Here is a 17305-nt window from a genome sequence, read left to right as displayed (position 1 = left end):
TACTGCATCTGATATAACATTTGATATGAGAATTACTTAACTGAGCAATGTGACTGACTGCTTGTTGTTTTTTGAACGCAGTCTTCTTATTTGAATTTTGCAAAGCTAACATCGGTTTCATGCCTTCATTAATGAGGCTTTATCTATGTTGTAGATAATAAGGTTCTTATCGTTTCACTCAACCGTGTTTTGTGATTTGTTTTTGAAGTAGATATTTTTTGATTTGATTAGCGGCCTATGATGTCACTTTTTTGTTAAAAATGTAGATTATGAATACTTTCAGTGAATAATCGTTACAAAACTCTTAATGCGGTTCAAAAAATGGACCTAATGAAAATGGTAGTTTATAAGCACTTGCATTTTTAGATAAGAACAAACAGTTAGCAGAAATACCGTGATAAAATAATAGGAGTTTTTAAAAGATCGGTGTGAAGTTTGAGCAATGGCCAATCAAAGAAACTCTTTACTACTAGATTTTAGAATTTTTTAGCATTTTTCAAGTTTTTTTTCCCGTTTTGTCACATTATTACATTATTGACAGTTCACCTATTATTTTATTGTCGTTGGAAAGAAAGCACAATTGAACATATAAAAACGGCTTGGACACCCCTTTCTCGAAGAATTTAGTTGAATGTTTTGTTTTTAACAGTAGTTTTCACTTTCTTTTAGTTGTCTGAATATGTTTGGATAAAGAAAGGTCTCATTGGCTTTTTATGGAAGAGTAAATGAGCCTATAATCTGCTTTGAGTACATAGCTGATGGCTTTCATGACTTTGAAAACAGCTGCTTTCAAATATAAAAAAACTAAATTTCATATTTTTTGGCTATTTTTTGGCTTAGTCTCTTTAATTACAGGTCACATATGACAATGCTTTTGTCATGGGAAGGTTCAAGTGTAGAAAATCTATTTTTCCTATAGAATTCGATATGAATTTACTGGCGTCTGGACACGGGTTTTACGCAAAATAAAATCAATTTCTGGTTTTATCTATATTTGGCGTTCTTTTTGTAGACGTGAGACATATTCAGTAAATGCAGGTCTCATGCGTTTCCTTTGGCTTTCGTGTCTTTGAAAATAACTGTTTTCGAAAAGTACAAAAGTAATACTTACTTTTGCCATTTTCCATGTCTACTTGTTACCTATTCTAATCAAAAAAGACGTCGCATACCACATTATTTGCGTTCTGGAAAGGCTCAATTGAACATATTGGGAGGGGCAAAATATTGCTTTACGGCTTCTACAGCGTTTTCTCTCATTTTCCAATAGACTTTTGTTTGTTGTCTCTATTTGTTCTTTTTGTAACGGCATAAAAAATTGATTAATGACTGGCCTTAATGCCTTTTTATAGAAGCGCATGTGATCATAAAAATATTAGACGTTTTCATGCTATGAAATGGTTTTCATTAGTTTGAAATTAATTGTTTTTAAAAATTTTTGTCAATTTTTACTCTGGCGTTTTTTTGTTATTTTTTGTCTATTTATTGCCGGTCCTTATTATGGAGTGGTCCCATTTCTTTTCTAGTGAAGTACAACTTATTTTGTTTAGTTTCAGTTTTATCTGACGCTATTTTGACCTCGTTAATAAGTTTTTTTTTAATTTGGGTAAAAAGTTTGGGATGAAATTAAAGTTTGTTGTTATTGTTTGATTTTTTTGCTCGTCTTGAGTTGCTTTCTTAATATTGGCTGATCTGATCAGTCTAATACGGCATTTTTTTTACTCAACTGATTTATTTGCGTTGGAGGCGATCTTTTGTTTTGATACACATATTTTTTGATAAGTTATTGAATCTTCGGGCGTTTTCTATCTGTTCCTCATTTGGTGGACATTTATGTCAAAAATGCAGATGAGCGGGGTCGGAACTTTATGTGTGAACGCACATTACCGAGCCTCCTTGTTAGCTTTCAATAATTGTTTCAAATTGATTTATTTGTTTTGATGTTTCCCTTTGGGTTTTTGAACTTTAACGAACTGGAGTCACGTCTTATTCGCCAAATCTGCGGTTTTTCGGTGAAACTTTCAAGCGATTACAACAGTCATTTATCCTCTGCGTTTTATTGGAACAAATCCTAAATACTTTTACCCCCAACGTGGCGCCCAAATTTGTACGAAAACGGCACAGATTTCCATTCAAGTTATATCTCTGCGGGTGATCTTGCTAATCTATCAGTCTGGATTCGTTCACTTATATGGTATCCAATTCTCGTTCCTAATTTATCGATCCTTGACAATTCATAACTAATCTCTTTATTACTACACCAGTACCGAGTTCGTTTTCTGCAAAACTTTGCACTCTGCAGGAGCACCCGTACTTTTTCCCAGATATTGGCTTTGACAGACAAGATCCTATAATTCGTGGGAAAATCACACAGACCACCGTCACGTGAAAAGGATAACAACATAACTGTTATGGCTACAAGCCTGGAATAAAATCACGTGATAAAAACTCTGTCCAATTTATCTTCTCAAAGACATTTCGTACCGAGACTTTGATTTGATTTATGTCAAAATTCTCATTATATTAGTACACACCGTATTTATTAGGGTGCGAAAATTAATGTTAGTTTGCTGGTTTAATATTAAATATTAACTTCAAAATCGATTAAAAAAAGCGAAACGTATATTTGAAACTAGGCCGATTAAAGACATATTAAATTCTCCCAACCCTCGAAGCGTAGTAAAGTTGGACCCAGTTCTGTAATGTTTTACAACCCAGTTTGCTTTGTAATCTTGCTTGCTTGCTTTCGGTCTTATTTATACTTTGATAGATATGTTTATTCCCTAGTTTACATAAATCAATATTTCAGTTAGCGCCCTCCAATTTCCCTAAATGGGCAAAATGGAGCGCAAATTTTCAAATAGTTTTGAGTAAGATTGGCGCGCTAGAATAACAGCAACTAGCGATTTCATGTTAAGCCCAAGTTTTAGTCTAAACACTTGTCAAAATTGATACCACCTACGCTTTTTTCACCTTCAGCAGAACACACTTAGCCTCTCTGTGAACTGAGTTATGCGGGGAATTCAAAACCAGGTAGAAAATGGATTGCCTGATTAACTCAAAGCAACTGGCAAAATGTCCGTGTAATTTTATGGCTTGTCAACACAGGCATTTGACTAGAGATTAAAAGATCGACGTAAGTGAAATGAAGCGAGGTGTGGGTGTTGACCCCCAAAATTGGGCTTCTTCAGAAAGTTCATTCTTCGTTAAGTAGTTTTAAATAAGCGATCTATCAGGTCAGAAAGGAGCCTGGTCGACAAACAAACTACTTGAAAAACATCAGAATATAATCAAAGTAAGTTTTGTTCATGTTTTATACATGTTCTGTTGCTACAGGGGCGCGAACTTAGATATAAGGGAATTTCGTCTCAATGAAATTTCAACACTAAATTGATGGTTTAATTGAACTTCAAATGCGCTCAGCAGATTTGTTAAACACGACGTTTCCATTAGATTTGCTTGTCACCGATGATAACGTTAATTCAAAATTTGTAAAGATTAAAAAAATTGGCAAAAGTTTAACTGAAGAAGTATCAAACCTAAAAATCTGAAACTGTTGACTCGTCCGAAAAGGTATTTTTCAAAGATTTTGGCGTTTTAGGGAAACGAGTGGCATTATTTCGCTGCTATTTTTGATTTTACGCAACTATTCTCCGCGGTGAAATAAGTTACCCAACATGCTTTCTATTACAGTTGAACCAAAGTAATGAATTGTCCTTGAAAATCTTGGAAATTCCAATTAAGCATTTTTGCGTATACACTGGAAGAAGTAACCTACAGTAACGATTATTATTCGGCTTATTAACTAATATCGCGCTTCGACAAAGTTCTTGCACTGGGAATTAAAAAGAATTAGTCGGAAAATTTAACAGCTTTTTAAGCGAACAATCAGAACATTTTGGTCAATTCGGATTTGTAAATTTTTTTTATAAAAAGCCAATGAATGCAAATTACGTTTAGAACAAACATTCAAAAGCAGAAAAAGCAGAGCTCTGATTGAGTGTGTGTTTTTTTAAAAAAAATAGAGATCAATTTGACTAAATGGTACATTGGCTTCGGCTCTGTTTTTTCTTCAGGTCCAAAAAATTAACAAAACTATGGTGCTAATTGGTTTTTGAAAGGCACTTGAAATTGAAATAAGAGTTTGAATGTACAAAAACTGTATATAAGTCAGAAAAAAGTTTTCTGAAAATTGCCAAACTCTTGCCTGGCTGTCGAAAATAAGGAGTAACACCGTTTTGTTATCTTTTTTTGATCTCAACTAATTGCTGAAAAGTAATCAATCCACTCAGAAGGCATTTTTCAACAAAAAGCTCAACTCACTTCACGAATATTCTGATTGTCAAATTTTTGTAAAAATTTTGACACCAAGCACTAAGTCATTATCAGTAGTGGACAAATCTAACTCTAACTACAATATTAGTAATGTTTCAGAATTTTGGGCTCGCCGCATTGGCGCAGTCTACATTCCAAAACATTAATAGCTCAAATTTTGGCCAAAATATTTCCCAACTGAGCTACAAGGCAATCGATAGTTTAGATGTTTCTACTACTTTAAGTTAAAAAATTTTAAGTTATTTTTTAGCAATTGGAATCATTTTTGAACAGAAGCGTCTAATTTAAATTATTGACGAGTTCTAGTGTAAATAGTCGTACTTCTATGCGAAAGATTTATTTTCGCAAACTTTTAGTGGTATTTTGTAGACGTGTTTTGTCCAAGACATGTCCCATTTAAAAAACGGAAGTGTTTACACTTTCACTCAAAATTGTTTCTTTCGTTTTGAATATTTACAGATTTTAAATTGGGAATCAACTTGCTTGCCTTGTTCAAGCCGTGCCTAGAACCTGGTAGAGTTGTTAACACTGTTATACTGATTTGTTTGGTACTGATTTTGCCTTGGCGTCTGGCGTCTGGCACAAGTGGCGTGCTCTTTGGTATCCTTTTATGTACTCCGAAGAAGAATTAAATTCATTGTTTGAGAAAAATTGCAGCTCCTTATCTATAATTTATTTTAAATAAACACTTATCAACAAAGTCCAAACAGCATCAAATCAGACTAAACGGACCTAATTGTTTATGTATCAGTACAAAGCAGATAAGAAACCCCATAAAATCAAGTCGGAACAGGTATTCACAAATTCACATAACTATTTGGGACGCCGACGGGACTTGTCATAAGTGAGACTAATTCATAAGACAACAAAATAACAAGAAATACAGGAGGACTTTAAAAATTAATTCAAATTCCCAAACACAAACATTATGCTGAAGCCATTAAACTTTAGGCTACCTAAAAAGATTTTTTATGCTCACTTGGTCATAGTTTGGCAAATTCATTTTTAAAGGGCAACTTGAAAAGAAAACATAAGAACCGCAACTTATGACGAGTATTAATTACTTACAAAAATTTTGATAAGAAATCAGAGTTTTGAAGTCTTAAAAGCATCGGTTAAGAAAGAAAACTAGTAGAGATAGATAGTAGACTTGATTCATAAGCTGCTCACCCGAACAATTTTTTTCTTTAATTGGGCGTCTTTTCAACGTCAGTGGGACGTGCATTCTTTTCGTTTGTATGATAATCTGCCAGGAGTCCAAAGGAGCCACAAATACAACCAAATATCAGAAAATCAAAACTCGTACTCTCAAATGCATACAACCAATAGTTAAACTAAAAACTATGAGTGGAAAGAAAATTTTGCATGTCCATAAGGAAAGTAAGCCAGAAATAGCCACAATATGTGTACATGAAAGTTGTTCCTGCAGATTTTTTGTCTGTACATACGGTAATTTGGGAAAAATGGTCAAAAGCATATTTGCTGCCATTATGGGCATCTACCGCTACCAAAATTTTGAGTAAGTTTAGTCGTTTTTGTTACCATATTTTATTTTTTCCTTTGTCAATATATATTGTGCGTGTGAAACTTAAAAACTTCTCGGACGAAAAGGCGGTGCTCTATATAGAAATTCCAGTTACAACAATTGCATTTCTCTGCAAGAATGGTGCGGCAGATTAATTGCAATATAATCCCTCAATTAAGTAATTTTAAAACATTAAAGCGTAAATTAGGGTTGAGGGATTTAAAAAATTTTTGTGAATTGCCCCCACCTCAAAACGTAACTACTTTTTACAGTTGTTTTATCCTATTTTTCATTTTAAGGTTTTTAATTGCTTTATGTAAACAAATCTTGCGAAAATTTAGTTTTTTCCGCATTGAACAGCCATTGGCACTGGAGAGAGCAAGCCACTTTCTTTGTGATTAGTTTGTTCTCAGTACCAGTAGACGTTCGTAATGGCCATTTTTGTAACAACTTTTATATGCTAGGCAAAAATGTTAGCAAAATCTCCAAACAAGCAGTTCATCGACGCTCATTTGTTGTTTATGGTAAAAACAATAAACTACAATTAGCAATTTCAACATGTTTTAGCAGAAATGAACTCAGCAAAATTTATTGAAAATATGAACAAAAACAACGGAAATCGTTGAACTTCGATGGGTGTTAAAAAAAACGAAATCCGACAGAAACAGTTTAACTATTCTTCGGTTGATTTTTTGTAGTAATAACACTCATGGTTTAGGCGTCAAATATATACATCGACCAAAATTGATTGAAAGAGAAAGTACAGTTCAGCATAGGGGGACATTATGCTGAACTGTGCTTCCTCTTCTAATCAATTTTGGTAGATGTATATATTTGACGCCTAAACCATGAGTGTTCAATAAGCGGGGTGGGAACAGAATTAAAAAAACAACCTCCAATAAACTCTACTGATACTCACGCCAAATCCGATGCAAGTTTATTTTATTTTGCATTAACCCATACTACCATGGGGAAACAGAGTAACAAGAGAAATTTTAGAATTGCAAAGTTAGAAAGCAAACTTGAGAAAATGAAAAGTCTGGTTTTTCAATGATGTGGTCACAATTGTAGCCAAAAAGTTGGATCAAAATGTTAAAAGAACTCTCTTCTATCTAATAGGGTAAAACCAATAATCTTATCGTAAAACAAGATTATCACATTTTTAGCAAAATTGATCGACACAACAGCGGAAATTAGGCGATTGTTTACAAATTTGTGAACCTCGATAGCTCCTCGGAAAGGTGAAATTTAAAAATACATTTCTACGCTTGATGGCTTTTCTAATGATACCTCACAACACTGTAAGATGAATATATCGATTGGACAGAAATGACAAAAGAAAAACAAACTCAGTTGAGCATATTGTTCCTCCCCCTACTAAGGTGACTTCGGAACAATAACGCGCTTTCAAGCCTACACGAGTAGCTATTTTTGATCAGGTTTTCTCATTTATGAAGCTGGTGTCCACTTTCGTATCTTAATATCATGTTAAATTGGACTGCAGTTACTTTTATTTAATCCTCTGAATTGGTCTATATATAAGTCGCGGTTACTTTATTTGCGAGTGGATTTGATTCGGTATCCGCAGTATCCCTCCCACTTTCACACTTCACCAAAACCAACCGCTGGCTTGTCGTTAGAGAGCAATCCGTCCGACGCTAGTCCGTTTATTTATGTTCAGTTCAACTGATAATTGGTCGTTTTTGTTGTAGATTATCATTCGTGCCAATTTAATCATCTGGACCAAAAAATAACCAAAGCATCATCCAGCGCAAACACACCAGTGCAATCATCAGGCGACACAGAAAGTTCACAGAATAGTCAGACAACAGAATCTGAAGCAATCATTAGAAGTAGTAGTAGTAGTAGTAGTAATAATGGAAGCAGAGAGCCTCTATGGATGTACAATTGCAGTAAAGTATATGGAGCAGGTATGGGATCTTACAACTACAAGACACAGCTGTCAATCTACAGGTACCCGTCTGTAGTGGGAGAACCTAGCTTTCAATTCGCTCAGCCATACTTCCTCATTGGTAAGCTCTCAACTTCTGAATATTTCAGCAATAGGATCTATCACTAATTGGATCTATTGTTTCACTCCCCGCCATTTTTTAAGCCCCGAATTACAGTTTATGTGTTATTATATACCACGTTACTATGTAAAACTTAGCACGTTGCGCTTGGAAGGGCGCTAAAGTTATGGGACCACTGGGTTGGGGGGGGCATCAGAAAAGATCCTACAAATTTTATACGACTTTTGATGGCATGGTCAATTTTATAACAACGACAGCTGTGGTAAACATTTTAATCCCCTGGATATGTGTTTTTTGCAAAAATATAGACCAATTTTTCTTTTACAGTTTTGAAAATTGCCAAAATGACGGAGCGTTAAACGGAGCGTTGCCATGTTAAACAGATACGGGGCTTCTGAAAAAGTTTGAGCTGCTGTTCCAGGTTACAATATTTATGTCATTATTATTGACTTAGAAACATTGCAACATTGAAAAATGCCCTTTATATTCATGTTTCGCTTTGACGCATTCTTGATTCCGATTCGACTAACTGGAATTGAACTATTTCAGATATAGGAGTTCCAACACCGCCAAAGAAGTCCCCGTCAGCAAGCCCCACCCCAATTCCAGAGAGCAGCAATGTCAAAAACAAAAACTTATTTGACCTGGAACGATCGTTACAATCTCGCAGCAACACGCCAGATGACTCGATGATTCGAGGAAAACCGAAGAGTGAAAAATTACTGATGAGCCCGCAGTATCTATATAGGGTCACTTCACCACCTTCACCGTACGATGCAGCTCATCGCTTCTTAGAGAAAGATGCTGATTACATGCTTATGGACCCTCCTGTAATCTCAAACTCAAGCGATCAAACCTCGAGTTCCGACCAAAACAGACAAAGTGACAAATCCCTGCCAGACTTTTCATCGCATGATGAGGGTGATTTGAGAGCGCGTGAACGAAGGAAGAAAGGGCAATCAAGTTCGAAGCAGAGGGTGAAAGGTCATTTACATGGCAAGACAAGAGAGAAAATCAGCAGTGGAGCTAGTCATAGTTGGAACATGTGTGAGCTATATCAAATGAAGTTGTCACTGTTCGTTGAATTCAGAGACGATAGTAAGTGCACATTTAAAAAGTTCATCCTACCTGAACATAACTTAAATTCAGGTAGGATCATGCAAAACCTAAGTTCAGATATATCAGATATTCCAGACACCTGAAGATTTATATCACATTACTTTTAAAAACTCACTTTTTAAACCTGGAAATTAAAGGTAAAAACACCTGAGCAAGACCTGTTTTATACCAGGAAAATACTTTAACGATCTTTTGCCTTCTGAATTGAATTTGAATTGATTTGAATTTTTATGGCAAATTAAAGTTAAGGAAAACTGTTGCAAGACATACATTATATATCACTTACAATTACACCACAACGAACTAGATTCAAGCTCATTTACTGCAAACCATTTAAAAAAGTAAACTGGTTAACTGAGATGATTCAATGCTTCTTATAATAAACAAAAGTTAAAAAATTGAAAAAAAAGCATTCAGAAAAAAGTGACCATTAGCAGTTTGTTGTCTTTAATGTAATTGATTTTTAGCTGCTTAAAAAGTGTTTGCAGTGAGTAATGGGACAAGTTTAAAAGCTTCTCTGGGTAGCAATTAATCAATTAGGGAAGTTATAACACTTGCTCACATTTACCTCTAGCGACTTGTTTTTTTTGCACTAGTTTTGCGAGCAGTACTGGATATCATTTTGTGAATTTGTCGAGTTTCATGCACTACGTCAGTAAATTTTAAGTTTAAATAATTAAGTGGAGCTTATTTTTTCAATTGTTCAAAAATCTTTTTGAAAAGAACAGAAAAATAAGACAGAAACACTTTCGATACTGGTTTTATCAAAAAGGTCTGAAGGTTGATCAAACTTGCGTCTGAAAAACATTATTCTTAGTATTGAGTTAAGAGCGAAAAATGTTTTAGATTTTCATTGGAAACAGATTAAACGGGAACTAATTTACATTTGATATTTTGTTCTCTAATACTGTACAAGATTAAACCCGATGAAATCTCTGCTAATACCTTACTCAAAGAGTTGTCTAAAAGATGTCTTTTGTGTAGCCAAATAGGACAAATAACGGGATTTTTTCTGGTAAAAATGTATAACTTATCTTCGAGACCACTCTGCCTTACAAATTTTCCTCGTAGTTTTCCTCGTTTATTTTAGATGTGTCAAACTTCGCTGACACATTTTTTTACATTAAGCAGAGATGCAGATATTGAATTATATTGAGCAGGAACATCAACATAAACATTGTTTTTCATGAAACAATGAATTCGTGAGAATATTCTTTTTAAATTGAGGGCCTTCTTAATACAAACACAATAGCTGACAGATTTCATAAGTTCTTGACTAACGGAAACATATTGAAAGGTTTCTTCGCAGCATTCAATTTCTCAGTTATCTGGGGGAGACCGAATTTTTATTGCGTAATATCAGAACGAAATAAACAAACACATAACTGTTTTGAACAGCTTTCTTTGCTATGTGAAAATATGTTCCTAAAAACCTGCTGGTACAATCTGTACAAGCTGGGTTATCATGCATGGGTTTGAGCAATGTGAAAATGTAATATATCAATATGAGGAGTTAGAAGGGTTAAAAAAAGATAGATAAAATATCATCATGTTGGAAAAAGATGTATATCATGAAGCACAACAGAATGCTTTGCAGGAAAAATTTTTCCTGTATAAATTATGGAAGAATTTTTACTCGGCGCACAGATTAATTGTCGCTGTTAGTTTTTAAAGCTATCCGTTTAAATTTTATGGGGGGGGGGTTCCCCAAGATCACCTAAAACATTATTTTCAAAAGTTTGTAATATTAAACACTCTACAAATTTTATGAACACTACACATTTTATAGTAAGAGAGCAATTCTCAATAATGATATTATAATCATACGATGTAAATGATCTGAGAAACCTTTTGATACTATACATCATATATTCTTTTTGATTTGGATTTTTAATTGCTTACGCAGTTTATTAACAATCTATAAGAGAGTTTTATGTAAAAGTTTAGTTTTTTGGACGAATTTATAATTAGCTATTTACGCCACAATAAATCTAACATTTTGAAATTTGCAACAATTTTGCAAAAATTAAATGAACGAAAAATGAAACCAACCTGATGTACAAGCATACCATAGATGTAGCTCTAACACTAAATGTTTAATAAAAATATGAAACTGGTCATAAAATTGCAAATTGTTTGTAGTTAGTATATTGAACAAATGAAACAGTAGTTTATTGCTCTTTCTGTGGTTTTTCATTTTGTAATTTTGTAAGATTAAAATGCCAAATTCAATTTTATTGGCACCCTTCTGCAGCAACAAAACAGGCACCAGCAGGAAAGTTTATTAAGTTTTTTGTAGTTTAGATGTCTTGCAGATTTTGATCAAACTAGCTGACTACAATTTAGATCAACTTGTCATGTGTGTTATTGGTTGTTGCTTCGGTAGGAAGAAACCACAAGTTTCATTTCTAAAAAACACTATTTCGGTAATAATAAAATTGTAGAGTTGAACCATTTTTGAGTTAACTTTATGTAACTATTCGCATTGAGGCATGGTGCGACGTGTATACCTGATATTTCAAGAATCTTACATGTAAATTCTTTCAAAATTTTATGCAAATCAGAAGCATCTTTTAGCGTTGAATGCGGTGAACTTTTGCGGCTTTAGCGATGATAACTTTTTTCACCGCATTCACCGGATTTCTTACAAAAAAACTCTCGTACACGGGTTCGAACCTCTCACCTCCTGAATGTCAACAACTTTTTATTCCACTGCGCCATTCGTCACTTACTTCAATATTTCCTGTGAATAAGATTAGCGCGATGAATATTTGTAAGATTTGCGTTTTTAGCGTCGAAAATTTTCACCGCTCAAAAGTTTTTTCATCGCATCGAACGCAAATCTTACACTTTAACTCAAATTCACCAAAAATCTTACATATTTTAGCGAATTTTAGCGGTGACACCTCGACCCGGGGAGGTGTAGTTTTTATTAACAACACCATGGAAATTTTCAGCCCTGATGTTATCAGTTTTTTTCAGGGCTGCGCCTTTGTTTCCCGCATTCAAACCCTTATGCGGCCAAATTTGCAACAATTTCTGGTTGAATGTGAAAATTTTAAAATGGGTGTCTTAGCACTAAGCAAGGCGACGTACAAGATACGGTTACCTGAAGTGATATGAAATAACTGCCTTTTTGCAGAAGTGATGCAAGAACATTTGCAATCATTGTAGTTTTTATCGAGGTGAATGGTTGCAATAATTGCTTTCTTTTGTTTCAGACATTGGTTCTGCTCACCTGCACTTGCCAATACACGAAGAAATTGTAGCAGGTATGCACTGCCGTTTCTGATTTTTTGAAATTTTTTGTAACATTTTCAAGACCTACAAGATACCTGCAATATAGCTGAAAATTGACAACAGCGCAAACTTGGTGTCGAGTTTCTGGTGATAAAACATTTGAATTTTAGTTCGTAAAGCCCTAGAGAAAGGTAAGCTATACTTGACTTCAGATTTAAGACTGGCTATCTATCCCTAACTCTTAACCATTTGAGTTTGCTTTTGCCTGCTAATAAATCATTTCATTTGCTTCAAGTATTGCTGAAAGCGTTTATTCAAATGTCTGACTGGTTTTTATTGCCATTTGTTTGCCAAATGTCCTTGTGTTATGTGTGAACATTCTGGTGTGTGGAATATGAATGCATTAGTAGCACTGGAGTTGAACTTCGCGTAACTGATGCCTTTCAGTTGAAATTATTGAGCCATATATGGTAATGATGACAATTTGGAGAGGGTGCTTAGCTTGAGGAAATGGGCTTGCTTCCCCCTTCTCTCTCCCCCTTTACCTCTAGTCCTGACTCACTCATATGTATAATCCATCAACACACCCACGACCCTTTTAACCCTACAACCCACAATTTTTCATCACCAACACCACCATGAAAACTTTCAGCCCTGATGTTATCAGTTTCTTTCATGTTGTGCTTTTGTTTCCCGCATTCAAACCCTTATGCGGCCAAGTTTGCAACAATTTCTGGTTAAATGTGAAAAAATGATAACCGAAATTTAATGCACAAAATGATTGCAAGACCCCCCCCCCCCAAACCCCCTTAACTCAATACTTAATTTTTAATTTTGTCATTCTCCGATACCCCCCCCCCCCCTCCGCCGTCCCACTCCTCTTTTTCCTCGCCAGACAGTATTTCTAATATGCATATGGCATCTTTTTATTTCAATTCAGACAGCAATTTCAGATTAGAGACAGCTTAGCGGTGTCTGAGCAATGACTAGGATTAGAAGTGCGTGGGTGTGTGCTTTATTGTTTTATTGATTCCATTCTATTGATTGCTCGATTGCTCTGTCTCTTATTACGCAATTCAGTAGATGCTTCTGTAGGCTATGCTTGGCTATGCTTAAGGCACGATGATTCAATTCTATCTTTGAGAGCTTACTGAAGAGAGGAACAATAAGTGTGTAAAAGGTGTATTGTGTTCAAGTGGGACTTGGTCATTGATTGATTAAGTGATTAGTTTGATTTATCGACAATCCATTCTAATCTGGAATAACAGATTCCTCCGAACTAAGACATTGTTGTGGAATCTGAGACGTCTGCAAGCGGAATGAGTAAGCTCGCTTGAATTGCGAGGAACTACACAGGCAGATAGTGTTTTCATGCAACAGTCATGTTTTCAATGGCTAACTATTCGGCTAAAAATAAACTTAAACCTAGAAACATTAAGTTGAAATTGTGTTGCTACAAGAGTAGCTATTACATGAATTACTGCACTTTGTACAGGATTGAACGTTACATGAATTTCTTGTCTAATGGTTATTGCATCAACAAAAAACGAGTAAACTAGAGTTTTTCACCTATTTTAATCGAATTCCAAGGCTGAGAAAGTACAAAGTGATCCTGATTTCATATATATTTTTCCAAAATTCAACAAAATCTATATTTGAATGAATTTTTCATCATGGTCTCTTCAATCTTTACATAATCTGCAGAGAACAATAACAAAGTGATGCTGTGAAACAACAATACTAATCATTTGACACATATTTGAGAAGAGACAGAAAGAGAGATTAAGAAAAACTCTTGTTAATTGCTGTCAAACAATGTTTATAGCAACTATATTATTCCTGTGATCTTTTTAATGCAATTTTGCACTCGAACAATTTTTTTACCGACCCTTTTGAATTTTAATCTTCAAAAACCGTGATACACCTAGGGGGCATTAAGGGGGATCTTAGAGCCTTTTGGCTTACTAGACTCTGCATGCAATCCACCAAAATATTTTTGGAGACAACTTGCGCTCGTCTCTCCTCCGTGCGCTCCCCTCCCCTCGTGCCCCCCGTGAGCTTTTTTGACACTCGCCGATCTCAGCCCGCGCCCCTTTAATTGAACTGAAGCTAGCCTTCCTAAACTACAGCTAGCTTTTGATGAAGCCAACTGCTTGCCAGTTGTATGAGAATTATTCGTCCGACGTTATCCAGTTCGAGCTTGAGTAAACACCTAAAATCTCGTTTGGGCTTTTTTGCAAAAAATGTTGTCGATGAGAATGTGTAATTACTTCTTTGAGCATTTATTTTAAAATACAATTCGCTAATTTTGCTCTCTGTTATTCCCGAGTTTTCTAATGAGTGTCTCAGAAATTTTTGCAAAAGTTTTTTAGAAGCTTTAGTGCAATACATTTCAAAAAGCTACTAATTGTTTTATCAGCACTCATTGCATTATGTTTTTCCTGAGCTAGACTTCATAAGGCATTCTGCATAAAAAATCATGCTTAGCTTTCTCTGAGAAAAAAATTTCAGATGACAAACAGTAAAAGTTTTGGATAGGAAAATTGCTACTCCACAAAAATTTGGCTTCAACAATAGATCTTCTGTGTAAACTATAGGTGAGAAGAGACTGCTTTGAACCCCAACAGCATGGTTTAGTTCTCAGATCTTGCACAGCTAAAAAGCAGGTTCTGGGGTTTTGACGAATTATAGATTTATACTTTGGAAAAATTGTTGTAGCATAAACAATCGCAAGTGACTGATGGCCGAGTTGTGAAAGCTTCTATCGATAAATTTTAGAAAGTTTGAATCTAATACATTTAATTAGCATTAAGTTAAACTCAAATTTTGGTTATCTCACATTGAAAATTGTTACCAACAAGAGACATCTTGTTGGTCTTGAAATAAAAACTTTATGCAGGTGTCTTTCTCACTTATACCCTCTTTACTCCCGCAACAGTATTTTTGAATGATGATTTTTGATTTCGCGAAAACGTAGATCTTGGGTTTTAGAAAACCATCTGACTGCTGGAAGTCATACAGCTAATTACAGTTCTGCATTCTACTTCAAACTGAGACCACAGAGGCAACTACAAGAGCCAAAGCAAAATAGTCAATCAGAAACAGGTGAGCTATTTAAACATAAACAATGCCCACCAACCCCTCGATAGAAACTAGGGAAAAAACAGCACGGTGAGGCAAGAAATCTGAGAATATTATGTTTATGATTCCATATAAAAGCGGCAAAAACATCCAAATGCTTTTGCCATATAAGCATTATTTGTTTTACGACTTTGCATTTTAACCGCAGCAGTTTAGTAAACATTAAACAATAAGTTCAATGAAAGCTGAAACGAAAGCATGGCTTAAGTCAATTGCTTTTATAACGGGTCGGCGAAGTTCATGAAGTTGATAACGCACTCAAAGTTTGAGCTTGATTATAAAATTTCATAAAATGCTCAATATCAAATGCTCTAAAACTATCTCGTGTAAACTTACACGATTTTTTCTCGATTCTCTCGGCCTTAAGCTCATGGTTTTTCGCGTGATCCATAGGAAAAATTGTGAAAAAAATCCGATTTTTCTGTAAATAATACGAATTTTCGCTGAAACACGAAATTCTCATGTGGAAACACGATAAATACTTAAAAACATGAGAAACCATATCAATTTTACGCGATTTATCGTGTGTTTTCACATGAGAATTTTGTGTGTTTTTTAAGCGAAAAATCGTATTTTTACAAGAAAAATTGGAGTTTTACACGCCAAAATTCACACGAAATTTTTTCGTGTGAATCACGCCAAAAGCCAGGAGTTTAAGGCCGGGAGAATTGTATAAAAATACACAATTTATTATGTAACTGTGTCCCTTTTTTGGCTCCCTCATGACTAATTTTGTGATGATATATCCGAGATTTTTCGATGCAGAGCTATTTTTCAGTCTTGTGAGAAATATCCAAAACATTTTTTTCGATGTTGGTTTTCGCATGTGAGCTCATGTGCTGCCTCTTTACAGTCGATTATGGAGAAAAGTATCTTTCCGTATAAGTATTGACAAAAAAACAGTGCATGCATTAAGATTGAGGCTTCTCAATCTCTGAAAAATGTTTAAGAAGAGTATATTTATAGCTTTTTGTTCCGATTTCACCTTGGTGTGGGAAAGAACTATGCTCAACTTTTTTTTGTGAAGTCACTTTTCGCTGATTGATATATCCATCGTGCAGAGTTGTGAGTAGTATCCTTAGAAAACTTGTGAAGGGTAACATATCAAATTAAAAGGAGGTTTTGAATTTCGTGCTTTTCTGAGGAATTATCGAGATTTAAACGTTTTGCTGGCATTACCGTAATTTTGTTGGTCTTTTCACATTTTTCACGTAATGTTAGCTCAAAAATCATGTAATTGGTAACGATAAAGTTGTTGATTTAATTCTTAAACATAACGAAGTGTCGCTGAAATTACTCATTTAGTTAAAATGTTGGCTAAATTTTTGAAATGTCATCATTTTTTTAGGGTTCTCATTAAAAAGCCACTAATTTTGCTTCTTCACCCTAATTTGTCCAAATGTGGCCATAGAAGATACAAAAAACACCGAAACATTCTTTGTTTACTCAAATGAGGGCTATTTTTACCTAATTCCAACGAAACTGTTCTGTAACTAACAATTATCCGTCTTTTCTCTACTTTATCGATATTTATGCGAAACAAATTCATTTTGATATTCAGATTTTTTGCGCACAAGTTATGTATCACGCAACCGATGGGAATGAAGCCATTTAGCGATAAAAGGTCAGTTTTGGTGTCTTCTTAGATTTTTAAAACCAAAATGGATTCGGATTGTATTGGGATCTCTGTTCTAAGAAACTTTTTGCAAAATTTTTCCCCCATCACAGAACAGTCTGTTTGCATTCAGAAGTTCAATTGATGAAAAAATTTCTTTTACGTTCAAATTAGACCCAAGGAGCCCATATTGTATTTTCAGAGTCAGCTGATGGTTTTCAAGACTCGAGTGACTTTGTAAATTTCTTTTGAATTCTTGATGAGTTAATGAGTTTCAATCATTTTTACCGGAATTTGTAG

At 34.8% G+C, this 17305-nt stretch overlaps 1 protein-coding gene across 6 annotated transcripts in view; it reads left to right on the top strand.

Annotated features, from left to right (window-relative positions):
• LOC142335775 (uncharacterized) overlaps positions 1-17305 on the top strand; it is a 72168-nt gene that overhangs the window by 37304 nt on the left and 17559 nt on the right. For 5 of the 6 annotated variants that reach the window (XM_075384130.1, XM_075384128.1, XM_075384144.1 and 2 more), the window contains exons 4-8: positions 7570-7890; positions 8440-8988; positions 12231-12281; positions 12420-12440; positions 15241-15354. In XM_075384130.1, coding sequence (XP_075240245.1) covers positions 7570-7890; positions 8440-8988; positions 12231-12281; positions 12420-12440; positions 15241-15354 — 1056 coding nt within the window. The remainder of the gene's footprint in view (positions 1-7569; positions 7891-8439; positions 8989-12230; positions 12282-12419; positions 12441-15240; positions 15355-17305) is intronic. The other variant, XM_075384151.1, reaches the window with a different exon arrangement.

This window comes from Convolutriloba macropyga, chromosome 1 (assembly GCF_964194025.1).
Source record: "Convolutriloba macropyga chromosome 1, txConMacr16.3, whole genome shotgun sequence".
Taxonomy (NCBI): domain Eukaryota; kingdom Metazoa; phylum Xenacoelomorpha; order Acoela; family Convolutidae; genus Convolutriloba; species Convolutriloba macropyga.
This window is presented reverse-complemented; position numbering and strand designations above follow the sequence as displayed.